This window comes from Temnothorax longispinosus, chromosome 1 (assembly GCF_030848805.1).
Source record: "Temnothorax longispinosus isolate EJ_2023e chromosome 1, Tlon_JGU_v1, whole genome shotgun sequence".
NCBI classification, from domain to species: Eukaryota; Metazoa; Arthropoda; class Insecta; order Hymenoptera; family Formicidae; genus Temnothorax; species Temnothorax longispinosus.
Window position 1 is genome coordinate 506,800 of NC_092358.1, and position 27,088 is coordinate 533,887.

The 27,088-nt window shown below is 38.9% G+C and overlaps 2 protein-coding genes across 9 annotated transcripts; one reads left to right on the forward strand and one right to left on the reverse strand.

Moving 5' to 3' along the window:
* The first annotated feature begins 1,291 nt into the window (after positions 1 to 1,291).
* On the forward strand, positions 1,292 to 3,247 carry LOC139810277 (O-glucosyltransferase rumi homolog). The gene is made up of 6 exons (XM_071773694.1): positions 1,292 to 1,521; positions 1,664 to 1,835; positions 1,961 to 2,162; positions 2,297 to 2,575; positions 2,671 to 2,903; positions 3,001 to 3,247. Exons 1-6 carry the CDS (start codon positions 1,377 to 1,379, stop codon positions 3,194 to 3,196), a joined length of 1,227 nt encoding a protein of 408 aa, XP_071629795.1. The 5' UTR covers positions 1,292 to 1,376; the 3' UTR covers positions 3,197 to 3,247.
* Positions 3,248 to 3,347: 100 nt separating this feature from the next.
* On the reverse strand, positions 3,348 to 26,552 carry LOC139810228 (matrix metalloproteinase-14-like). 8 transcript variants are annotated; one of them, XR_011731268.1, is made up of 11 exons: positions 25,544 to 26,552; positions 15,159 to 15,282; positions 13,236 to 13,343; positions 11,416 to 11,570; positions 11,008 to 11,310; positions 10,770 to 10,905; positions 10,509 to 10,645; positions 9,988 to 10,308; positions 9,513 to 9,705; positions 7,922 to 8,009; positions 5,137 to 5,349 (listed from the first exon to the last, which is right to left on the reverse strand). XR_011731268.1 is itself a non-coding variant. In XM_071773621.1 (10 exons), the coding sequence occupies exons 1-10, from the start codon at positions 25,676 to 25,678 to the stop codon at positions 5,195 to 5,197; spliced, it is 1,656 nt and encodes a 551-aa protein (XP_071629722.1). In that variant the 5' UTR covers positions 25,679 to 26,552; the 3' UTR covers positions 3,348 to 5,194. The 8 variants fall into 8 exon arrangements, 4 of the variants coding, with proteins under 4 accessions (XP_071629722.1, XP_071629712.1, XP_071629755.1 ...); XR_011731266.1 differs by having other exon boundaries at positions 5,137 to 5,778; XR_011731267.1 differs by having other exon boundaries at positions 5,137 to 5,778; positions 7,922 to 8,049.
* Positions 26,553 to 27,088: the final 536 nt, after the last annotated feature.

The following is a 27,088-nucleotide window of genomic DNA, read 5'->3' on the forward strand; positions in this document are numbered from 1 at the left end:
ACCAGTCGCCAGTCGCCACGGCCATGACAAAAGATATTGCATATGTACGCTATGATGGATAATATGGCTATACGATTGTCGTCAATCCCATTAAAAAAATCCCTTGTTCTATTATATAGATCATTTTTATGATATAACTCAACGCGAATAACACCATCTCAAATTTCACTCAAGTTTTCCTGTCGTGTGTGTATTCTCGTTACTCGTTATACATATATTCATAATTTTTATTATATTTTATAATTCTATAATTCTTCCTACAATCCTTTAGATTACTTTAGACTCTTTGATTTAGCTCCTTTGACGAGGGAAGCGAGAATAATCTCATTAATTACAATTGATTTATTTTCATAGAATCTCTTGATGTTCCGATAGTCGATAGTCGATAGACAGTGGCATAATACGTAACCAAGAGGTAGGATAATCTCTTACAACTGGAAATCATGCGAATGTGCATCCGATATAAAGATTCGATCATTTATCCGGCTGAGAATAAGCGATGCGTAAATAAACGCATAAAACGCATAAAACGCTACGTCTGCTTGATTGCCTTCGCACCTGTTGCTTGTCTACTTTTTCGCGATAATAACAGTGGAATACTCTCGAGTGGCATAAAAGACAAAACGGAAATCGAGCTTGACAACATCAACTCGCCGTCATTTTTGCGTGGGATTGTTTTATATCATGCCTTCCGTGTAAATGAGGGACGATCATACCGCGAATAACAGTGAATGCAAAGTCAGAAAATATGGAAAAAGAGGGATCTTATTCAATCTTATTCTTCGCACAATTAATTAAGTTTCCATTTTCTCAGCACTGCATGCAGTTTGATTGTCTCCCGGTTGGAAGTGTAACCGTATAGTATAATTCACCTATATAAGCATTCTTTTACAATTGTTATTATTGTTAAAAGTGAGAAATGCTTTATATGAGAATGTTTAGCTATATATACAAACGGATATACATATATATATTTTTTAACTTTAAACTTTAATATAAAACTGCGTAGCTAGAAAAATTTTGCTCAACTCTCGAGTGCAATGTGCATATGTATATATGTATATATTATAATAATCAAATTGAGAACTTTAGACACACACACACACACAAAATTGTCGGAAAATTGTGGAAAAAATTATATAATCATTAGGAAAAAATGTACATACATATACCGACATCTATAGAGATTTGTAACGTGATCAACAACTGATATTTCTACATTATCTAACAGACGTGTGATTTCTAGTTGCTTTCTTCGCGCATAGATATCGCTAGCTACAAAACCACCTTAACCTTACGTGAATATTGTGTTCGTTGTTTGTCCATACGTAAATACATACTTGGGACTTGAAACAATCAAATTGTGTTGACACAATATGTTGACATTAATTTACATCATATTTTTGACAATTTTCGCCAGTCGCCTATGCGAAGAGCAATTTTGTTCGCTAGATAACGACGCAAGATTATGTAAAGAAAATGAAAATATTGACCATCGAAGATCATCATTGTATGTGAAAGGTATCGTTTGCACAACCTTAGGTCAAAATTAACTATGATAATTCTGGGATATATCTGGGATGTCAAGTGATTCTGTGAGATGCGATATATACGATGTTATTTATTATAAAATCCTCAATATATTATCTGTTCCTATTCTTAGAAACAAATGAAAGATATGAGAAATATCTAGTGGCGATTCGAAATGCAGAGCAAAACCACGAGGAATGCAATAACACGAAGCACGAATGCTTCAAAAGTGTCATCGCGCGAGATCTAAGGCCTTTTAGAGAGAAGGGCGTAAGCGAAGAAATGATTGAAGCTGCCAGAACTAGGTATCTATTACACCGGTATCACTATTATCACACAAGTATCAAGTATCGGCGACTTAATATTAGTATCCTTTGTCCTTTGTCTCCACCAAAATTCTTCTAAATTCAATGATAATTGAACCCCGCAGGGGTACATTTTACCAGATAATCAAAGGTAAATTGTACAGAGAGAAAGACTGTATGTTTCCAGCCAGATGTGCTGGAATTGAACATTTCTTATTAAAGATAGTTGGTAATTTGTCCGACATGGATTTAGTTATAAATACCAGAGATTATCCTCAGTCCAGCGAATATTTTGGAAATGCCATGCCTATTTTTTCATTTAGTAAGGTGAGGGACGATTCCGTTTATCTAATTCTAAAACTTTTATTACAACTATAACATGTATGTACATTTATCGATGGAATTATGTTTTGCTTGTTGAATTTAATAAGAGCTGTGCAGCTTGCAAAATGTATTTATAGACACCGCAATATTATGATATTATGTATCCAGCATGGGCATTTTGGGAAGGTGGTCCAGCTATATCGTTGTATCCCCGTGGTCTTGGCAGATGGGATCAACATCGTAAATCGTTGAACAAGGCGAGTTTGGAAATTCCATGGGAAAAGAAAGAAAGTAGAGGATTCTTTCGCGGGTCAAGAACGAATTCAGAACGCGATAACTTGATTTTATTAAGTCGTAATAAACCTCACTTAGTAGACGCTCAATATACTAAAAATCAAGCATGGAAATCTAATGAGGTATTGTCATTTTTTTCTTCTGAATCGCTTTAGCGGATTCTACATGTATATTACGACGCGAATGTATGTAAGAAAATTTGAACTTTTTATTTTAGGATACTTTACATGCAACACCAGCATCAGAGGTATCTTTAGAATCGCATTGCACGTATAAATACTTATTCAACTTTCGAGGTGTGGCAGCTTCGTTTCGATACAAACATTTATTTTTATGCCGATCATTGGTCTTTCATGTCGGCGACGAGTGGATGGAATTTTATTATTATGCCATAAAACCGTGGATTCATTACATACCTGTTCCTAAAAATGCAGATCAAAAAGAGTTGGAGTAAGATAACTCGACATCTAATCTTGCTACGTTGCTATTGATGTTTGCCTTTAATTAAACTATCGACTGGTCTATTTTGTTTTGTTATATTTTTCAGGGATTTGATTGAATTTGCAAGGAACAATGACGATCTATCAAAGAAGATTGCTCATCGCGGAAGAGACTTTATATGGAATAATTTGCGAATGTCAGATGTTACGTATTTTTGGAAACAACTTCTTAAAAGTTATGGTAAACTTGTAGTGTACGAACCAGTATTAAAGAAAGATCTCATAAACATTAGAAAGGAATAGTGAATATAGTCGTGATAATTTTGTACGAACTTTAAATGAATCGCGCGATACTTCCTGGATAATACATAACAAATCGGTACGTATTTCTGTGTGTGTATGCGTGTGTGTAAGCAAAATGCGCATATAGCGAATAATATGCATTGAAAAATGATTAAAATAAACATATGTATTTATTAATATTATTTGTATGACGATGAAAAATATAATACAATAGAGATTTTGTTCAAGGCACGACACAATAGCGTGGCAAGTTTCAATATGAATTATTAATACCCTAATGTCAGTAGCAACACAAAGAAAGGCATTGCACAATTAAATTTATGTATATTAGATGGTAATATTCAAGCTGCCTTAAACAACAACCAATTATTTAACCAGTTAAAAACAAGATTGTGTAATAAAAAAGTTACGTTCGTGTTGTACAGAAATTCTTTTATTCAACGAATACTGATAAAAAGTACAAAGCCTTTCTTTTTGTACTCTGATAATACTTAAAGGCTAAGTATAATTTTTAACAATTAAGTACTGGTCAAACATTCGTATTATTAGACATTAAGATACTTTTTGAAATATAAGGAAATATATGAGACACACAATTATTAGAGCTGTTTTAACATTTGTCAATACTGAACACAGGAATACTGATCGAAGATAGTTTTGACGTGTATAATCTTTCTGTTCTTACCAAAACGATTGGTGTATGTTTTTGTGCTAAACGCGTGTCAAAGTGCACTTTTATTTTGTAAAATCTAGAAAAGAAAAAGGGGTACTTAATTCATAAGAACTGTATAGATGTATAAATTCTCATACATACAGCACCATTAATGTCAGAGATCAGTCTGACAATTTGCATATACAGTTGTAATAATATAGTTATGTATAAAACTACAACAGGCTACCGTTAGAAGAAACCGCGAGAAAGAAATGTTTATATAAAACGACACAAGAATTCTCTTCAAACATACTCGATAATGGAAGCGAAATTAAACGTATGGTTTGAAGCGACGTCGACGTATAGAAAAAGTTGCGCTTGAACAGACCTGGCATTTACAATTCCTTTTGGAGAGTTGTATAAATTACAAAAATATTTTCTAAGGCACTTGCGCATTAGATAATAGTCACTTTAGTATAATCGCAACGCAGCATGATACTAGTACTAGATATTTATATACATATAAATGGTTCGCGCATGCAAATGAAATTGAACAAAAAGACATTGAATAAAAATAATATACATATAGGCTATAATTGCTTAGTGTTATATGGAATATAGTAGCATTTTTTTACATTACATAAGTATAGGAGAGTCTATAATATTCACATATAATACTTTCATTAATCAACAAATACATATTTTTTACTTACAATATTGTCAGTAAAGAATCCGATTATTGCTTTATTAATTATTAGTTGTCATGTCGCAATATCCTAATATCCTTTATACATTTCGCGATCTAATCGAACGGTCGGATCTCAAGGAATCAGTATAAGTGCCTTTGACGTTTAAAGTTCTTTGCAAATGATGGACACGCGAATAAACAGGCAGTGTAAAACGTTCTACGTTACGTTACTGCGCGTGAAACATCATTCAAAGATAGCATAATGGTATCGTGCGTGTGTGTGTGTGTGTGTGCGCGCGCGTGTATGTATGTATCACGCACACGCACATATTTTTTTTGCGCTTGCATTTATAAAAAATGTGTGCAAATTCAAAAATACTTGTTACAGCCGCGCTGCGCTTTCGCTTCTTGCGCAAGCACGCGGCTCAACATCAGTTTAATTGCGACGAAAATATTGGTCGTCGAAAATTTCCTAGCTATCTATTTATTATAAATTATATAATTATCGGGAGCGCAGGCAGGTTCCTGAAGACGCTGCGCCGCGCGTCAACGACTACGGTTTTAATCAGCAGGATCTGCGTTCGAAGTTCGAAGCGGCCAATCACAGACACGTTCACAGTAGAAAAGGAAAATTGATCGGGGCGACGTGGATATGCCTTTACGTAGCCACGACGAACCTCGCGATGATCCCTGTCGCGATGCTGAGCAGAAGCTGCAACGTCCTTCCCGACGGATGTAACAAACTCGCGGATGCCCCAGAGTTTCCGTGATCGTGATCGTGATTCGATGATGTGACGAGCTCGTCGGTTCCTCCTGTCGAATTCAAATTGGAATCGTAGTGGCGCGTAATGTCGCGCGTCGCGCGACGCCGCTGGCGCACGACGCGGTCGGCGCGTCGCGCATGCGCATGCGCACACTCGAGAGCGTAAAACAGTTGAGGTGAAACATGGCGCGGGCCGGGCCGCGAAGGCGCGAAGCGTCGCACGCCACAGAGATGTCATGTCGGCCGTTTAGCCCTCGCTCTCGCCGCCGTTGCCGGTTGACGATTGACGATTGACGGTTGACGATTGACGGTTGACGATTGACGGTTGACGTTTGACGTTTGCCGGTTGCCGCTGTTTGGAACTTTATTTGCTTTTTCCGCGCGTAAATAATCGGGGTATTTGGCACGTGTATCGGTCGTGGGTCGCGCCGCTTTGACCGCTCACTTTTTCCCGAATTCGGGATGTACATTGTTGTCGTCTGGAAAAGGTGATTGCTCCCGGTTAATGCGGGTGGTGGATCATCTTATTGACTCATTTAGTGAGGTGAGTGAGCCTTCTCACGTTTTCTTTTCTTTTCTATCTTTTGTAAGCAGACATCGTCGTTATTATTGGTCGCGTTCAGCAGACCAAGCCGTTCAGTAGCAATCGAACAGAGTGTTGATAAGACGAACTCAACAGTTGTGTCTGCTGAACGCGCCCATTATCTGTACACAGCTCAGTATTTAGTGCTATTCTCACATAAATGCGTAATCTTTATTTTGTATTTATATTTGATATACTCTAAAAACACGTCTGATTTCTTTATACCGAACAGACAAGTTATGCATATGTGTGTGTATATTGTATATCGGTTCTGTACATCGCGGATATAAAGAATTCAACGTTTAATTGATTTAATATGGCTGCCTGATTTCGAACTGATTATGAATTGAAATTTCTAACTATACTATATTCAATATTTTATTCGCAGGTTACGTCAAATTTGAAGCCGACGATTGTTGCGAGGGCAAGCCATTTCAGCATTTATTTGGCAAGCACCAAATACACGAGAATGTCAACATATGAATTACTTATTATTGTAATGGTAAGTAATTAAGTATGCGTGTGTGTGTGTGGTTGTGTTTGTGTGTTAAAGATCCCCATACTAGACAAAGTACAGAAGTAATAAGAGTATGTCGAATCTTCAAGTAATGAGACGCGAATCTTCATTAAATTAAATCTTAATAAGCTCTCTGTCTTCTATCTTCTATCTCGTGACCTTTCTCGTTCGAAAACAATTTACGGGCCCATATTTAAAAAATCCGTGGCGCATCGGCAGCTAGTAAGACTATAACTATATAAAATTATATATTTATTTTGTACTATTTTTATTTTACTACCTATATTTACTTTGCAAAACAAATTCATATAACTGCATTAGAATCGAAACGTATAATTAAAGTAAAAAGTATCTCACAAACACATCAAACAAATATTTTGTTACTCTTCTCATAGATTCGTACGCGTCGTAAAAAAATAGAGCACGGAGAAAGAACATAGAGAGAAATATGGAAACTTACAATTAGATTGAGTATTTAAGAGTCACAAGAGAGTGCATTATTTTCTCATAAAATCCCATTAATTGGATTATGGCCCGAAGAAACGTCAGAGGGAAAGATTTAGGGCTAGTGCGTGTCACGATTGCAAACCACACATTATACGTACGTTTCCAAAATATTAATTTTCAACGGGCACGACGAATACCTGAGATTAAGTACTTGTGCAGCGAGGCGTGCGTGTAAGGCCGGTATAGTCAAATCTTATTATATTTAAGGTTGTCTTAAGTTTATCTGTAGATGTTACTGCATATGATGCACTGTAGATGTTTCATTGGCTACGGAGTATCTAAAGATGAACTTAAGACAATCTTACATATAAAATCTGATTATGAATATCGGCCTAAAAGACTATTTGCGGGTAAAGATATCTTTTAATCTGGAAAACGAATGATAGGAAGAAAGGAACGAATAAATGTGTGTGTGTGTGTGTGTATGAAAATCAGAGTTGGAAGGAACAAGGATTTCCCGTAAGACCGTAAGAGTCGACGTATTGTTAGAGAGAAGGAGCAAGTCGAAAACACGCTTTTATGCTAGATTAAGTTCCAAACAACGCAACTGCCAACGGCAGTGACCAGTGACTCATGCACCTCATCCCTGTTTCACGCTCGTGTGCAGGTGCACGCGTGTGCTCTCACGTGCATGGATTTTAGAACAAGTTGGTATGGTGCGTGTTGATTGATGAGACGTGTAATTTTGGTGTTATCTACTATTATTTGACCTGTGTCATTTAAGTTATGATCGATGATGCAACATACGGAGAAAGATTCATGCTTTATACACAAGTGCTATTTTTTATCTACTAATAATAATAAAAGTCTCACACTCTGGGAAGGACGAAAATAGAGATAGAGTACGCGTGTAAGGAAACAAAAGAGGCAGCGAATAAATAGTACGCGAAACCATAATCGTAATGTGCTAACGAATGAAAGCCGTCCGTGTAAACGAAACAAGAACAAAAGAGAAAGAGTGAGAGAGAAAGAGAGAGAACGTAAAAAATGTTTCTTATTTCTAGAATATATTTACTCGTGTCTTGTCAAACTGGATGCGGCGACGATGATATACTGCGACCTTTCGCACGATCACCATTTAGTTTTCGAAGTCCGTCGGTATTCTCAGAAATCAAATACTTAGTGTTTTTATCCGTCGCCTGGCTAATAAATACTCTGGGCTTTAGCGTACACTCCGCACAGCAAAATTATCAACGGTATGTGAAATTATACTAATTAAAATTTTTCTTCGTAAATCTTTGTGATAAAGAATCGATGTAAGCCATGAAATGATGTTGACGAATTCAAAACAGAAAATCTTAGATTCGCGAATCTGTATTACGGGATGGGATGAGACTAAATAACGATTATATATGATATATGATTAAAATTATGGGCAATGTTAACAATTAACGAATGATAACGTTATAATGTATTATAATAAATTAAAGTTTTATGTGTTATAAAGCTAAATGTTAATTTAGGTTTATAAAACGCAAAACTATAATTAATCGATTAATTAAGTGATTATTTATACTTTTCAATTTCGAGTACGCTTGGTTAGTGATGGGAATAGGCATAGAACAGTTGCCAACCAAAATAATGCCATTAATGTTTTTACGCGCGTAGACTAATCGTGCAAGCATTACTTTATTTTCCCATGTTTCACTTACCTAATTTCGTAACTTCCGTGTAAATATATAGAGCTTGAATTATGATACGTTAGGTATGTTTAAAATACATTTCGTTATCCAGCGAGCATAAGCGTTACGTCACATCCGATTTTAGCGATCTGTGACTCGATAAAACGCACGAGATACAAAAGAGTCACTTCGAATCGTCATGCTCGTAATATCTCGGGACAACGTTACAACATTCTAATTCGAACCTACCAGTTTATTCTAACATAATATTGTATCTCAACTTTGTACTAGGTATTGAGAGAGAGGGAGAGGGGGAGAGAGAGAGGAATTAAACCTGATTCCCCCTCTCTCTCTCTCTCTCTCTCTATTTATTTTAAAGTATTGCGTGCACGTGTCTTTTTGCGCTTGTGATGAAGCCTTAGTATCGTAGTAGCCAGGTATACGAAACACCAAATTTTTTAATATCGCGCTTCCTGCCTGCCTCCGTGCCAAGGGGATTATTTGTTTCCACGTTGATTATTTTCAACGAATTGGAACGAACGAAGCAGACTACTAGGTATCCAATGTCGCGATTCTCCGGGGCATTAATTTGAAGTGCAATTCATGAGGCTTCGCGGAAACTTATTCATCTCGTTGTTCTTGGAACATTCTTATTACGTATATGACGGTATATTAACGGCAATTAATAAGTACAGTAACAATAATTACGTCCAACGCACACGTCGATAAAAGACGAAGAATAAAATTTGTGATAAGATATACTAAAAGGTAACAGAGAAATTAATTTTATGAATTAGTTGAAGAACCGAGAGCTATTAGATAACAGAGAAATTAACTTTATGAATTGGTTGAAGAACCGAGAGCTATTCTTCGAGATATATCCATTTCAAGAGATATTCAATTTGAGATAAGCGCGGACTAGGTTGTCGCGGACAATGTTCAAGATTTTTCGAGGCGAGGCAGGATTCGATAAAGATTTTGTACCTGCGTCTAGAATGATGTCGCCAACGCTGTCAAGACTACCGTAATCGTCGAGTCTATCAGTATCAGCCACGTCCAGGTTACTGGCAAATGCGAATGGCCAGTGATCATTACCTAGTGTCCCTCTGTTAGCGGACTTGCACCCGAACCACCAGTACGCTGTCGATCTTGGGAAGGCGGGATTAGCGTCGTCCACCTGACAAATCCAAGAGATGATTTTTTCATATAATATGATATTTTTATAGAATCTTTATTTCTCTATAGGAAACTCTATGTAATGAGACACGTTCCGTAATTTGGGACGTAACACAGGACGGGAGAGAAAGAGAGCAAGAAGAGGCGCGCGCGCGTGTTATTACGTAAGCTCGATGTTATTTTCCAGCCGTTATTTATCGATCGAAATATATATTGCCATATGTAACGCTGCTATAGAAGTAAATAAAAGAAAAAATTAATTAAAAATCCAAATCGTACTTGCCTTGAACATTCGGTCGTTGAATCGATAGTAGGCGTTATCTTGGAAGAAGTACGTGTAGCCCTTGTAGGTCACTGCTGCGTTGACGTGATTCGGTATGCCTTCCCAATTTTGAATGAGCTTAGGATAGTTATTTCTCACCGGTGGCTTCGACGATGGATCAAAGCGCCAGAATTTCGCGCCTTTGTAGAAGTAAATCTTGCCGTTTCCGGTCCATACGGTAGCCGCATCGATGTTATCGGGAACACCGGTGAAACCATCACTAATTTCCTTCGGATAGTCACCGTCTATGGTCGTATTAATATACCTCCAGTACTGCGTGCCCTGAGGCAAAATAATTGTAAATAGGGTTAGTTGTAGCGAATGAAATCTGCATATTGAATTACAATACATTGCAGCGATATATATATATATATATATATATGTACATAAAATACATATTTAGTATGGCGAAGAAAGAAAAACGAAATCAATTTTGGATCTCACTCATTGTCAAGGAAAGTTGTGGTCAGGTGAACGGTTACCTTGAAGAAGTAAGTCTTGCCATTCCTGTATGTAAATGCAGCGTCTATATTTGACGGAAGCTCCTTCCACGTGCTGCTAATACGTCTAGGATAGCCGCTGGCCACACCGTTGTCCGTTAATTTCCAGTAATGTTTTCCTAGAAATTCCACAGTAGTATATCAGCATTCTCGCCTCTTTGCTAGTCTCGCGCGCGCAGCATCTCTTTGCTAGAGAATCCAAACGCTAAACACTAATGAAAGATTACAACTCGTAGTACGTACCTTTGAACGCAATTATCTCGCCGTCTTTTGTGTTGAACATCGCGTCGACCTTGGGATCTTTACACAGTTCAGGATCTTCTTCGGCAGGCGGCAAAGGTCGCGATCCTCGCGACGTGCTCTTCGTTCCATATAGAGCCTGAAATGAATTTCGTATCGCTATTCGAGAAGCACGCTACATCATCCATGGATCCACGAATGTAACTCATAATAGGAGATTTCGGTCGTCTAACGGGCGTACCTGAATCGCGCTGACATCGTCCTGATCCAGGATAAAGTGTGGATCGTAGCCGCGGTAAAAAGGTGCCATTAGGGCACTCTTGACATCGCTGTGACTTAAGCCGAGCGAGTGCCCGAATTCATGAGCCGCGACTTGAAAGAGATTGGTACCGCGATAGCTTTTGATGGTCCATCGTTCAGCGTCGTCGAAGTGAGCATCACCACCGTACACGGGAAAATACGCGTGCGCCAAGGTGCCGCCAGGTCCATCGAAAGGATCACCGTCGCCGTGCTCGCCTACCTCGAATCTGATTTCGATGTGAACCTAAACGCGAATTAATACACCTTTTTTTAGAAAATATTACCCGCGTCGAGTGATGACATGAGTAAGTGGATATATATATGTATCTCGATTGTATGAGCCCCTTACATTTTCATGTCCTGTTTTGCGGGTAAATGTCAGATCAGTTTCACCCGACCAAACGCTGAATGCGTTCGCGATTTCTTTATCCACTTCCTGTTTGTTTATACCAGTTGGATACTTGCTAATTTTGTACGTCAGGCTCTTCGTACGCCATCTAGATCCTACGATAAAGCGTTTTAATACATACGTACTCAGGTGCGCATGGAAAAGAGCGAGGGAATATTTGTCTTGTTTAAAAAATATTGCGATGCAGCCTCGTTCGCACGCACGCACAAGCTGTTCTTTTTCCACTGCTATTAACGTGTCCACGTAAGTCCGTTACGCACCAACGCAACGCGAGGATCTACGCTATAGGAATCCGGCTGCGATACGCGCGTCACGTTCCGATCTTCCGATATATTGTTATATTTGTTCCCCGATCTTGCGAATCTACGTACACACTGTTGCGTCGTCATTGTATCATGGCGCGTAAATTGTTTATTACTCGTAAGGATGAAAATCGCGACTCGCGTGTTACGTGCTCATTACGGTTACACAGCTACGATTTATGCAACAGTTGCGCGCATCTCGAGTAAGTACGACTCTTACGCAACGATCCATTCGATCCGTTCACTATATATATATATATGCGAGATCCGAATGAGCAAAATGAGAGACTGTAACTGTGTAGCGTATAGTTATATTGGATTATCACCGGGTGTGTCGAATTTTGTGCGACTGACATTCCGTAGGATGCACGCATGGCCGAACTTAGCACCAAGAGTTCACTGAAACATGAAGCGCACGTGCTTGGGTTCAAAGTCACGGTTAGCCCGCGTGAAGCTGCGATCGCTTTATTATTCCGTCTATAGTCACGCGTAAGAATGTCTTTGCCCCTTTGGGCTTTTGCCCACTCTTTTTTTTTTATTTTCAATACAACGTGACCGAAAGGATTGAAAGGATTGACGTGGACGAGTCAACGAGCGTTTAAGTATCGAGCGTTTTTTAGCGAGACGCTTCATTGCATATAAATGTAAATATATATATCTCGTCGGTTGTAAATATGCCTACTAAAGAAATATATATATACGCGCCCGTTACATGTGTATTTGAATACAAAATATTTTTAAGAATCGAAAGAGAATTTTGTCGATTCGTTAACCGTTAACCGATCGTCGCTCTATTTATTTTGCGTTAGTATCATTAGATCTCGCAAAGTGAATTTAGTATAGATGCGAAAATTGCGAATGCAACAGTTGATTCCAACGAATTCACGTGGCTGATTTAGAATGCATTTGGCACATCCGACAGACATGTTATCGCGATATAGATATAAATCCACGTGACTCGTTTAGGGTGACTGACTCCATATCAACGACTCTAGTACCACGTAGTGGTAAACGCGCGGAATACGTTTATTATTCATTGTAAAAAGACCAAAGACCCTGTAGGCCTGTAATGCGTTAAATAATTAATTTACGTATCTCTATACGCGTAACCTTTTATTCCTCTCGTTATTTCGTTATTTCGTGACGGCGGCTATTATTAATATATATAATAGCTAACCTTTTCTGTTTTACGCGATAATGTATTTTATGTAGACTTTCCACGAGTTTCAATAGGGACGGTTTCGACGGTTCGTCGATGCGGATCGATTAGAATGATTAGATAATCGCGACCGCGCGATCGATCAAACGTAAAGTTGTGTCACGCCTCGCGCGATTACGTCTACACTCTCGATTGCATTAAACTTTCTTAAATTTGTCAATTACCGATTAGTCGCGCAAAGTGACGAAATCTATTGATCTTTCGATCAAGCTTTATAAATATCAACATGTTTTGCTCACCTTGAAGAGCGTATCTCTTCGATCTTCCATCGGCAGCTGGCCCAACTTTATCTTTAACACCGCATCTTGGTGTAGCCATAAGCTTAACGGTCTCTTCATTCAATTCGCCTGAAATTAAAAAATATCGAGATAAATTTGAGGATTATTATTTATTCCCGTTGTTCATTCCCGTAGAACCGAGGAGATGAGACAACACGTTGCTCTTCACGAAAATCGATATCGTTGCGTTTTGCCGCCTCCTATCAGTCCTATCATCGTCTTCTGTGTACGTGAATCGCGTGATAAAAATAATTAAATGCCCGCGGATTTTCTCGTATTATTGATTGTCAGGATATAGAGGATGGAGATTGGAGAGCCTATCGCGGAGAGCGTATTTTCGTGCTGGACACATTACGCATATATTTCTCGCACCCTGTGCACGTATTAATTTATCTCATGCATCATGTATGCACAATATGCATGTATAGTTCGCGGGAGTACTCGTGCACACGCGCTATCACTAGTTTCGCAGCGTGGTCACGCGACTCGAACGCGACATTTACGGATCCATCGTTGCAAAGGATGTATTTTTTCGCCGGGGCGCGATATGCGACAAAGATTGTATTTTTTTGGACCACAATTTTGCGAGAAACGTATCCTATACTTATTACGAAATAACTCTGATGAAACTTTCAACATTGTCGCTTTTCATTGGTAGTTTTCTTTTTTTTTAAATAATTTTAAATAAATGCACTGTTTTACATTTTAACATATATTCCGAACATCTTTCCTCGATCGTGCAAAGCAAAAGGTCTTGGAAAGGAAAGTGACGAACGCAGCCGAATCGTGTTAGTTCTGATGATAGTTAGGGAAAAAATAATGTCAAAATTTCAAAGTGAAAATCACATAATTTCTGTATACGTTTTCGTTGTACTTCTTTTTACTTATTTTAAGAGTTACATTCATTATCATTGCAGCTATATAAACGCGTCAACACGGGCGCGGGCGGCGCGCGACGCGGCGACTAGTAGATTATGGCCGATAAACGCGCTTCATCTCGGATAATGCCGTCACCGATGGCCTACAATTTTACAGTTAGGTCACTCTTCCGTTCACCTTCGGTTTTTATTGGACTCCATTGCTTGTATTTCGCCCTGTCATGGACTCTCGTATAGCACCACTGTACCACTATAATGTCTATAATGATAATGACCGACGAAGCTTGCTCGCGTTCGCATTCTTCATCTTTTCCATTCCATTCCATCTCTTTGAAAAGTTTTATTCGGTCTGTATTATTAATCGCAGTTGCAAGGCAGTTTTTGGACGTTTTAAGACTTGTCGCGTATTTTTCACATATTTCTCGATCGATATTTCTCATATGATATAAGTATTTCCCAAAATGATCGCTCGCAGAAGCGATGGGACCGTTGCACTCGCTATAGTAATGACTCATTGCTTGAAGCGTCAGGTTGAGTTCGGTCGCGATGAGTTTCATCGAATCCTGAATCATCGCTGTTCATTATCATTAACGGTCTAAATCGACTGGAGAAAGAGGGAAAAGACCCGTAACGGGGAACAGGGTTTTGTTATCGCTCCTCAGGCCTCAAGCAGTTTGACATGTACATAAAGAGACACGTATATATGTAAACTTGATAAAACTTGATATTTTTCCCCTTTTCTTTTCTTTTCTTGAATCACACGAGGTGCACAAGCATGCAGTATCGAGTAAACGCATCTTCTCCGTAATTTTCCGCATGAATCACCAATACCAATGCGTCCGCTGAGATTCGATGATAGATAAAAAACTCAAGTACATCCTATACGTTATACATACGTGCTTGTGATATACATGCGTACACGGTATGTGTGGTATATAATAATAATACAAATACGTCAATGTTTAAGAATATATAAATTTAGACAAGTAGATGAAATTTAACATACCTGTTATGTTAAGACCGGCAAACGCCTGGAATTCTTCGATCGCCGCCGTCAGCTTATCCTCGCTTAAAAAAGCACCACTTTCCGGATTTGTCGGCGGTAAATATCCGTATTGCGCCAGATAATTCTGTAATATTTAAATACGCTCTTTAACACACCTTTCTTGAATTCGTTAATGTAACAATGTATGTATATCTACGTAGGTATCGTTAAACTTTTTCCAGTATTTCGGCGATCAAAGTGTACGTACATCGATATTTCTTCGTTGACTCTCTCGAGTCTCGAGATAAAGGTATATCATACTGTATCGCGAAATCGCGCAGGCAGAAATTAACGCATTTCGCAAAGAATCGGCCTTTAAGTTCGGTGTCGGTGTAATATAACGTAACGTTGTGACATTTTACGAGCTTCGTTTTTCGAAAGTGAATAACTAATAAAGATAGGGGAAACTTGGTTAATCCGCGTGTAAATTTGCCAACGCCTTCTTCGGGCTTGTCGCTCTTCTTTCGATATCGTTTGCGTTGTACAATTATATAATTGTAATTGCGATTATATGCAGGTGGGAAATCTCTGCACGTGTTACAGCTGTATATCGTTACATCGTCGTACCATTGCAGTCATACACAGATCGCGTTGAAGCCTTCGGCGATTTTTGCCAATACACGCGTCGCTTATCGTTCCGCGCTTACAACGTGCAAATGCCAATCGTACGTGACATATTTCTAATCCACAAACTAAAATATTACCGATCCGATGTTACACGAGACGTGCTCTTTTCTCGCGAGAAGAAGCGCGTGTCGCAATAATGATACGACCCGCACAAGATCGTCATTAGAGCCAATTTGGATGACGTTACGTTCGAAGTACAGATTACCTCCTTAAGAGAATGACTCATCCCTTCATATCGGGCACGGAAAGCGCTGTCTGCTTCTCTCGCGCGCGTTCTAGATTCGCGTAAAATAGCCATCTTGACGAGCACGCGCGTTTCTAATATGCTAGCCAGTAGGATAATTCACCGTTGCGTGGAGAGTTAGCCGATCGATTTGCTGTCGCGTGCATTCTTTTCGGAGCTACCTCCGTATTGATTTTGTTCTTACCCGCGCGGCGGCTCGCCGCCACACGAACGTACGCGTATTCCTAATCCGCGTTTATACTTTATATCACGGATAAACTCGAGATGTTTAGCACAAAGAAAGTATATTCGATAATTCGAATAATGTCAAATTTGAATAAAATGAGAGAGAGAAAGAGAGAGACGAGATATTGAAAGTTGACAACTATTTATATTTATAAGAGATGGTATCGAGGACTCGAGCAAAGAATCCGGCAATTTGTCGTAAATTACATTATTATTGCGCAAAATAGTAAGTATATAAGTCGGATGTAAGTCACGCGAGAATTACCAAAGTACTCATCATGTTCCATAGATTTAGGCGGATTAGGCAACAAGCAGCGCGGACTGAACGAGGAGACTGACCTAACCGACAACGGGATTTACTGTTATTTAACGACACTTACGCACACTTATGTCCTCATTAATATTCTATGAATCGCACAACGAACGTCAAAATATCACGTATTCGTTACTGAACCATGCAAAAGAAGACGGCGGACGATTTACATTTACTCATCTTTTTATATTTCATGTTATTTGCTTCGTGTATTGTTGAGAATATACTTATTTTATTGTATTTCAGAATTACACACGCGGAGATTCTTTAAGGAAAGATAATATGACTTTCCATGATTAATGCAAAATTACGATTTCTCTTTCTTGCGTGACATTTACATACATACAGATTTAAAAATGAAACGATCGCACTTTGTTATTCTGTAAATTGGTTCGGCAACAAGGTCATCTGTAGTATAATTGCGAAGTTATGGCGTGAATCATGCCGTTGCGGGGGGGGGGGGCACATAAAGGGTATATTCATTCGGATGTTTTCGCAGTGGTAATCCGATGCATCCCTTGATAACAGTGCAAAGTTTCTGAGCGTAGCCTTGGGTCGCTGATTCATATTTTTTTAGGACAAAAATTAAACTTACACAAACATATTTTAAAATTAATTTGAAAAAAACTGTTTTTGTTGTGTTATAAATACAATAATCGTTATATCGCAGATTATAATTTTCCGATGTTTTTTTTTTCTTTAACAAAATTCCGTTACCAAATTTTGCAGCGTAAGGGAATAACGCGCGCGCGTGCGCTGTGTGTGTGTAACTATGGAATTTCCAGAACCATATCTCGTTGATAAGAACTTGCTTTCGTAAGACTGGGTGGTATCTTCAACAGGTTAAATATTAACATTTAATTTTGTGGCCATCACACTTTCTTCCGGTCGAATGAATGAGAATGAGTCAGTGCTCCTACGAATCACACAAGTTTCGTAATATGCTCTAGACGAGTCAGCTTCCGCAAAGGTTGAGATTTTTATGAATGAACGTAAGTGGAGTGCGTCCGTACCCACGCGTGCATGTGTCACGCGGGAATGGTTCCCTTTCTACTTCCCCCTCCCCTCTCTCTGCGCATATTATCCATATGTGTGTGTATGCGTGCGTGTGTGTGTGTGTGTGTCTCTTTACGTTCGTACACATATATATTATACGTGTAGAATCAACGTGTACGCTGTACGGTTCTACGACGCGACTGAATCAGCCAAGTGGTTTTCCACGTATCCGATCATGACTTGATTCATTGTCAGCATTGCACGGCGTGGTAAAGGTAGAGGTAGAGGTAGAAGTAGAGGTAGAGGTTTCGCTGGAATTCAAGGTCTAGTCTAATGGATGCTGATCATCGACCGGCGGGCATTGGCAGCGATTGTCTTCAATTAATTGCGAGTGCTGGGTGAAGTACACTGAGATGATTAACACATCTATTACCGCTAGCACGCGCGCGCACTCGCAAAATATACGGATGTTAAAGATGGATGAGAATGGATACGCGCACCTTTATATGTATATATTTTATTTATATTTATATTGTTAAATATTCAAATATTAATCGTTGCATTTTGAATAAATTGTAGCGGTTTGGTAACTAAACATAAGGGAGACACAATTATAGGTCTCTGGGGCACGGAAGGCATCACGCGATGATTATCCGGATGTTCCTTGTGTAACCGGAAATGTACGCGCGGAAAGATGCACAATACATTGGTTGAAACTTGAAACCTTGTGTACAATTATATTTTATGACCGCGCATGAATCGCATCAGAATGATCTGCTGAGTGCACAGAGTAGATCTTTCCACAGCATGTATCATTATTCATTACACAAAAAGACGAACCGCCTACACGCGGAATTATCTATCAAGTTTAATTTTATGTTTTTCTTCTCTTTTTACACGCACGCGCGCGCACACAAGAGGAAACTTATAAAAATTTTCTTCGCGACGGAGAAAAAGTGTATCTCTGAAAAATAATTATTCCGTCTGCGGACGCGATTGGCAGAAATTTATTATTTTCTTTTTCATTCCTTTCTAGTTATATCATCCCCATATCTTCTTAAAATCGATTGAATATTCATCATTTAATTACGTCACCGAATGCTGTATGAATTTTTTAAAATATCCTCGTGTCATTATCTGTGAATGAACACAACGAATTTGATATGATAGGGAAATTCTTTATCATCATATGCATTTCTCGTCGAGAAATCTCAGAAATCTCATGCTCGTAAAACTTGTAATTTTTGTATGTCGTTGCCGCCGTAATTATACAGCGGAACTCACGTTAGACACGAAATGTTTTATATCCGGATTACCTTGAATCCGTCGTTCAAGGTATGACGTAAATATCCACGATAATATTCTTTCAAAAGTACAATCTGCGCCAAAAGTGCTGTGCTATTGATCTTGTGGATTTGGATACTGTCGTCTATACGTTTGTCATCGAAGACAATCGTGCTACAATAATTCAATATATGGAGAAGAAATCCTTTATATCTCTCTTCTTCCGTATCGTATATATCTACTAATCCTCTTGGAGTGACGAACGGACTTATCGTACGTAATTATACTCACTCGTGTCATACGCACGTGTGAAGTACAATGCTCGTTTCCATGACCTGAATTTTTGGTCGTTGAGATTTCGTGTTACTTGCAGACGTATCGTGATCACTGTCTTCTGCAGCAGATCGCAACGGTGCGACCTAATCTCTCCAAGCGGTATCTAATCTGAGACGTTGAAAAAATGCTGATTTTATCAAATTATAAGTCATTAATCTGAATAATTCTGTTATTTCTCTTATATTTAAAATAGATTGAAAATTTACTTGATCCTGACGAAAATAGATAAAGGTAGTATCTAGGATCTAGGTCAACCGTCGATTGTACAACTTGTACGATTAGTAGATAGCAGGATACCGCAAAGGCCAAGTGTTTCATGCTAATGAAAACTCGAGCAACTCTATCTCAGCGGAACGTAATGTCTCTTCCGAATACTGACTGGTTAGAATCGTGTTCGCGATATTAACCGTGCCGACAAATTGCCTTCGATCAATTTTATATAATTGTTTTCCACGATTATCATTAATATTGTAATAAATATCGTCGTCGCATGGTTATTAATTTTATCTCACGGTTTCGTTTTCGGAAGTCATCACGCAAATGCTGTGTCCAGGGCTGAGAGAATTTAATACGTGCATTATGAAATGCGTCTAAATAGTCGAGTCTGCCTACACGGTATTTTATCTTGTCGCGTTATCAACGATAACGACCTGGTTCACCGTCTATAAAAGTTTTTTTTTTCCTCGTCAGTTAAACGCAGATAACTTGTAATATATAAATTACACACAATTTTAACCCTTGTAACGATGTCTGTTTTGTGTATGTGCGTATTTTGTATATCCCTAAATTGCTCAAACTCTATTCCTAATTATCTCGCAAATTATATCTTATTTCTTCATAAGCATGGAATGGTGCAGATAAGATTTCTACTCGTCGAGTATACGTTCGATACCCGGTCGTCTAACGATGAAAGCATGAGTCTGATGGACAAAGAGATAATTTAAAAGGTTAACTTAGCACGCACAGGCTAGTTTTGTCTCGCGACGTGACAAAATACAACGCGTCTTTTATTGCATTTGTAAGGGCATTATGAATTTGGCGCGAATGTGATACATACACTGTATATACATATCTTAATTTGACACATGTGCAGGATTTCCTGAACGTTCCAAATCTTTGAAAAAATTCCTATCTCTTGTATTATCTTCCCAATCAAATCTTCTATATATGTATATATATTAGGGTGGTCCTTATTTTTCGACTTTTAAATTTATTCTGCGGCACCTCCAGAATGTTCCCAATTCGCAAAAAAATAATCTTTGCCAAAGCTCAGCTCGATTTTACAACTCGTAATAAATACTGTTTTTAATCTTCGTTTCTAGTAATTAATTTACTGTAATTCTTCATTAACTTAACGCCTCTTTCCGCTGTATATCGTTAACAGCTTTTAATTTGGATACAATTTGAAAACCTTTTTTAAAAGTGTCGTTTTCTGACCAGGTTGACGGGTCAGTCTGCATAAAATTCTGACTAATATTAAATCTGTCGAAAAAATCAGCTGTTTTCGCAGTTACGAAATGTTCAATATCTTTTTCTAGCACTTCAGGAATATTGTGTGCTTTTATAACTACGCGCTTAACACTTTTATTTGTCGATATTTTTTCTGGATTGATAGCTTCAATCATCTACTTTTTCGTATCTACGGAAAGAACGCAAGCGCAACAGCTTCAGGACTTAAGTATAAATATTATTAGGTAACATTAGCCACAAAAAATTGATTGTTTTTAATAAAAACATTAAATTTTTTATTGTCCGAATAATATATTAATTCTTGAGTGACTTTTTACGTACAATTCTTATGCCCTGGCAGACCACGCGGCGTTACTTTCGGACATAACGCAGTCTCAACCAAAGCCAGAACGATACAATCACACAATTAAATTGATATAAATTTAATTATATTAAATATACACAAGAAATTCGGAATAAACAAATATGCGAAAATTACGGGATGCATATATATATAGGATAGGATAGGATACTGAGAATACAAAGGAAATGTTGCGAAAAATAACACCCCAGCCAGGATTCGAACCTGGACCTCCCTCATTCCGTGACGGGCGTCTCACCAATCGACCACTGAGGCATGTGGTGATATTTATCGCAACATTAGTTAATAAGGAAGAACATCTTTCACCGGCGACGTATATAAACACGGTCGTAATACACGGTCGTATAAACAATAAGTATGAGATTATACGACCGTGTATTATCACGGTCGTAATACACGGTCGTCTAATCTCATACTTATTGTTAATGGAATAAACAGTTTAATACAAGAGAATTCAAAATGTTTAAAAATCCGGGGGCACAGGTTTCCGTTATCCGATCGAGCTGAGCTTTGGCAGGGATTATTTTTTTGCGAATTGGAAACATTCTGGAAGGTGTCGCAAGAAAATGTTTAAAAAATTTTTTTGTCGAGTAAATAAGGACCACCCTAATATACATGTATAAAATTCTCACGATAGCGAGTGAAGGTTCAATATATATAAAAACTTAAACGCAATTGTTACTTGTCCAACTTGTTCAGGTCTCTGGAATCGAAAATTTCGCAATAATTTTCACATTGCGTATATTCGATGACGATAACATGAATGCAAAAAAATATATAGATATAATTCTGCACAAAGAGCAATTTTTCTTTGACTGCCAAATACTGTCCGATTGTAAGATTTTCAAGTTTGTTGATTATAAAATAAAAGGAAAGAGCGCATTAAAAAAGTGTCGAGTAATCGCACCGGCCTTGAAGAGGCCGACGTCTTTGTCGACGCAAACGCCATCGGTATTCCACGTCCTTTGCTCTCGCGCGCGAACGTTGTTTGAATATAAAAGATAATTCTCCGACTATCCACCGATCCACCGATCTACCGCTGCTTTGTACAATATGCCTTTCAGTGTGTAACTTTACGGTAGTCTTTATTCTTTATAAAAGTGGCATAAGTCAAAACTCGAAGAACAAAAATATAAATGAGAAAAATTAACGTAGAAAATACACGATTGACTATGTTATTTTTAGAAAATTAGAAAAAAACCGATATCACTTTTACAATAAATGTATTCAGTCATTAAATTAACGTGTCAATTATCCTCCTTTAACGATGTTGCAGTGATATCGCGAATCAAGTATAAATAATAATAATAATCGAAACGCGAGACACTTATCACCTCGTGATTTTATCTATTTGCTGTTTCGTCCCGTTGCATCGATAGGAAAGTAACTAATTTGACCGATTTGTGCGATTGCAGAATAATTTGGTATCTTTTTGATATTAGATATTAGTAGATTGTAGAATATTATTACAACTATTTCGCTAATTCCGTAAGTTACGTTTGCAAGATTCGATAATAATGTTTCATCCGTAAACATTGACAAGATTGGTAAGTGATGAAAACGAGTGATTCATAAAAAAAAGCTCTTAAAAATCGCTGATTCAACAGGCACGGAAGTAAAATAGTTCAGCTCGTGCAAGTAACGCGCGACTGAAGTCTATACGTCATATGAGTCATCGTTGCGGTGCAAATGACACGAATGCGAATTTTTCTTATTTTTTTTATCGATAAGCCAATGTTTCAAGTTTCAACATCGCGTCAATGTCAATTGATGCTAATGCGCATAAGGCGTAGGCCGGTGCACTTGTTAATTTTAGAATTGCGTTTTGCTTAAAAAGAAAAAGAAACGCTCAGAGGGCTCGGGCGTTGTCTTACAAATGCGACCGAGACGCGTTCGTGATGTCGCGACAGTAATGTCAACGACGATGACGCGACAGGACGTGTTTAAAAGACGGATATTTAAGCGAATTAAGATTTAAAGTTAGGTAGGCATGATACAGGTTGCACCGGGAACAATTTTTAGAGTAACCGTTAGGAGCGTGTATTACATAACATAACAAACGACGCACGTGCGGATTCCACGTGTCGAGTTTATTACGTAAACTACACGGACACGTTCGCGGAAATAGCAACAGCGCCGCGGTTTCATCGAGAAATCAGACAGTCACTTTGACACGTGATGATTACATATTAACGCGCGCACGCGCACGCCCGCGTTATTTCACACAAACGACTAATCTAAAAATATTTTTTTATCTTCAACACATATGTATATCTCGTTATCGTCTTTTAAATTTGACCGATAGTTTTGGCACTCGATCGCTTCGTTAATGTAAGTACTTTCTGTTAGTTTTCGAATAAATTTTTTTCCCCTTCCTGTATTTCTTTTAAAATGTATTATCTTATGATTTAAACCGATTATTCAATTATAAGGAGGAACGGTTCAAATTTTATCATCTACGACATTGACTGTCGAAGGCGCGTGTCTTATCGACAGGTATATATAGCCATCTCCGCGAGTGTGTCGGAATTGTCGGATGCATGGCGTCACTAATCGCATACTTGGATTTTTTGTCTTTCTCATCCACGTGTGCTCGACTCACTGCTAATCGCTAACATATCGTTCGTGCTTGAGAACAAACAAGCATGTTCCGACTTGTGCAAGAGCCGCATCTTTGCTTAGTTCATGCGTTGAAAGCTATCGAAACATCGCGCCCGCGCCGGAGAGTCCACGCGGTACCTATTTGACGAAATTCGTATTAAACTCGAGCGTTCGCGATGACGATTGAAAATCCTGTTAGCTGTTAGTCCACAGTCCTGTTACCCCACAGTACGCAATACTCAACAGATACGATGTTTTTGTCCAACGACAATCTTTTGCTATCTGTATACCTAACTCATTGTATACTCATTTTATGCCATGGCAGAAGGTTCCCCCCGAAGGCTTCAACGACATTAAAACCGCAAATGTATGTTCTCTCGGCAAATTAAGCGAAAATTATCTTTTTATTTTACATCCGATATAATCGGGAAGAAGAAATGTCAAAATACCGCTGGCTTAAAAGAGCGAATGATCGCTAGATCGAGCGCGACGATGAGAATATCTATGATCGGATCGTTACTATTCCGATGATGGCTGATAACGCCCGTGTTCAGACTATGAATCCGATGACGATCGCGGTGACAAAGGCCAACACACGCGATCTCTGTACAGTGTATTTCCGTGTTGAGGAACATACATTATTTACAATTTCCTAGTATATTTTAACGAGAATTAAAAATTTAACGAGAGAAACGTACGCGCGTGATTCGGTGCCTTGGCACCTTGCCCGAAAATTGGAGCATCAGGTAGGTAGTCAGCGAAAAAATTAATTTTGCCAATCTCGTACCGTATTACCTTACGATTCTAGAAGCTTGAAACGATGGAAGCGACTGAAATAGATGAGAAAACGCTTTTGTTTCGAAAGTGTTAAGTTTTATTTATGATTGTGATAATTTTTGCAGACACGTGGCGATATATTTTTTTCTACTTAAATATGCATACTCACCAATACCACACAGTAATTACTGTTTGACATTGCAAATGACTTTTCTACGGTTGTGTAAACAAGCGTGCGATGACGCGTAGCGCAGTAGTATAAATTATTTATTAAACGTTCTTATAAAAGTTTTACGTATAAAAGTTAAGGTCTTGGCTTTCCTTATTAATTATTCACGTGGACACACACTCACACACACACACACACACGTCTTAATTAATTAAATTAAAAAATCAACTCGAATCTTTGTGATTTCAAAGTTTCAAATCGCAATTATTCGTCCAAGACAATTGTTGAATTGAGAATAAGTAAATGCAAGGGATCGCGCGCGCGTTTCTATCTGTTCAAGAACATCAGATAGCGCAAAGTGATAGGCCGTGTGTTTACCTAAACCGATAATTAAGTTTGTTATCGCTAAATGTGTGTAATTTAAAATCTTAATACAGAGCTTGCTCTATACTTATGCACATAGATGCACAGAGCTAGACTTTTTGCGTGACAATGTATTTAAACGAAAGGATCCTCCAAAATGCTCGATTCGTTTTAATATTAAACCGAGGATGTTGCACGGCGCAAAGACAGTTTGGGGTGGCCGATTTAATCGCACCTCGGAGTTTAGAGATAAACGTTTTTCCTTCCTAGAATGTTACTCGTACCATTTTAACGCGAATATACACGTACGCGCAATGCGATCTTGTATTACTCATATGTGACGCATCGTGAGGATTAGTTCCTTCCTTTCTTCCGAATATCGGCGCGCAAACTCGCTACATCGCGCGATCACAAATTGCTGCATGGTGTCATATAATTGTGCCAGCAGTGAACCGAGTAATAAAGTAACTTTATTTTCACAGTCGCGGTTGTGTGTATATATATACGTGTATTTCTGTGTGTATTTTATACATCTATTTTCTTTTTATATGTGAGAAAATAATTATTTTAATTTACTTACAGCGGCAGTGGTGTCGCTGATGACGACATCGGTCGGTGCCGCTTCCGTATCCGTGTACAAAACGAGGAACGCTATCACCATCAGGTAGACGTCGACTCTTCGCTGTCGTGAAACAATCTCGATCCACCTCGTCATATTTTCGACCGACGCTGCTTTCGATCCAATTCGTGTCACCGTTAAGCTGAATTTCCGCTAGGGAATGGATCAACGCGATTTTCTATACAGCGTCGCAGTGCTCGCTTTTTTTTACAGTGCCCCCTCCCCCCCAGAAAAACACTGAATACACACGTTGCACGTGCTTTTCTAGGGTACACCCCGTGTCGTATCGTCGCCGTTGAGAATCGCAACGTCGAACGATGTCAGACGATGATAGGTACTTTCAATTTCAATTATTTCCTCTTGTTTTAGATAAATCGTCTCGCGTATACGAGCTATCGGGTTTTCGCGCGCGACGCGTTACTTCTGGCGTTATAATTTTGTTATTCGCGAAAAAAACGATATCTCTCGACTCTCGATATCTCCACCGTTTCCACGTAGTTCCACTGTGTAGTTCTCGACAGAGTACCACACTTGGCAGGGTGGTGGTCTTCAACGTGGTTGCCACAACACTATCGATCTCGTGGTGTTTTCCTCGCTGAATGATAGTTCGCCCCAGGGCTCTTTCGCTCTGTTGCTTCAAACGTGAACCTTCGTACTCCTCGCGTATTCGCGTATTCTTGTATTCGTGTGTACGCGCCTTACATGCACCTCGTTCGATTTTCAGTCCGACAAAGACCTCCCTGTTCTTCCGTGATTTGCAGAGAGATTCGTTTCGATGAACTCGAAATCGAGGAACGAAGGAAGACAAAGATATGAAGAGAGAGATACGATACAAAGGTTGGAGCGAGCAAGGATGGATCACGTAGGCTGGCGATCCACGTCAAAGGAGAGGAGAGCCGAACGGTGCAAAAACGCGCGGATACGCGGTGCCGCTCTCTATCCGGAGTCCACCGCTACTCTGAATCGTAATCAGTCTGCCACTGACTTTTATCGAGATCTCCCACCATAGCCGCGATGGCCACGGTCACCAATCGCGCACCACGGCTTGACGGCTGACGGCGCTCCTACACGTGCAGGTATACATGTTGCAGGCGTTGCAGCTTGCAGCGCGCGCTGCTGCCTGCTGCCTTCGCGTGCGCGATAGTTAGTCAGATCGGGTGCAAAGGATAAAGTTTCAAGATAAAGTTACCAACTTCCCCGTGTTTCCTGATCTCAGAATAGCCCGAAATCATCCCTTACTTGACATTTGACACACAAAACATTTCGTACGGTCGCATTTTTTCCCCATTTTCCATTTTCTCTTTTTTTTCCTACTCAAGATGATGATGTTACGAAAGATCTTTGGCTCGCATTAATTACATTCTATCTCGCTGATGGACCCTTTAAAAATCTTTGATTAAATGATTGTGGTAAAGATCGAGTCCCAATGACGTGTTTGCGAAAATGGGCAAGATACCTATGTACTATATATATGTACTGGTGCTATTACTCTTTTCCCATCTTTCC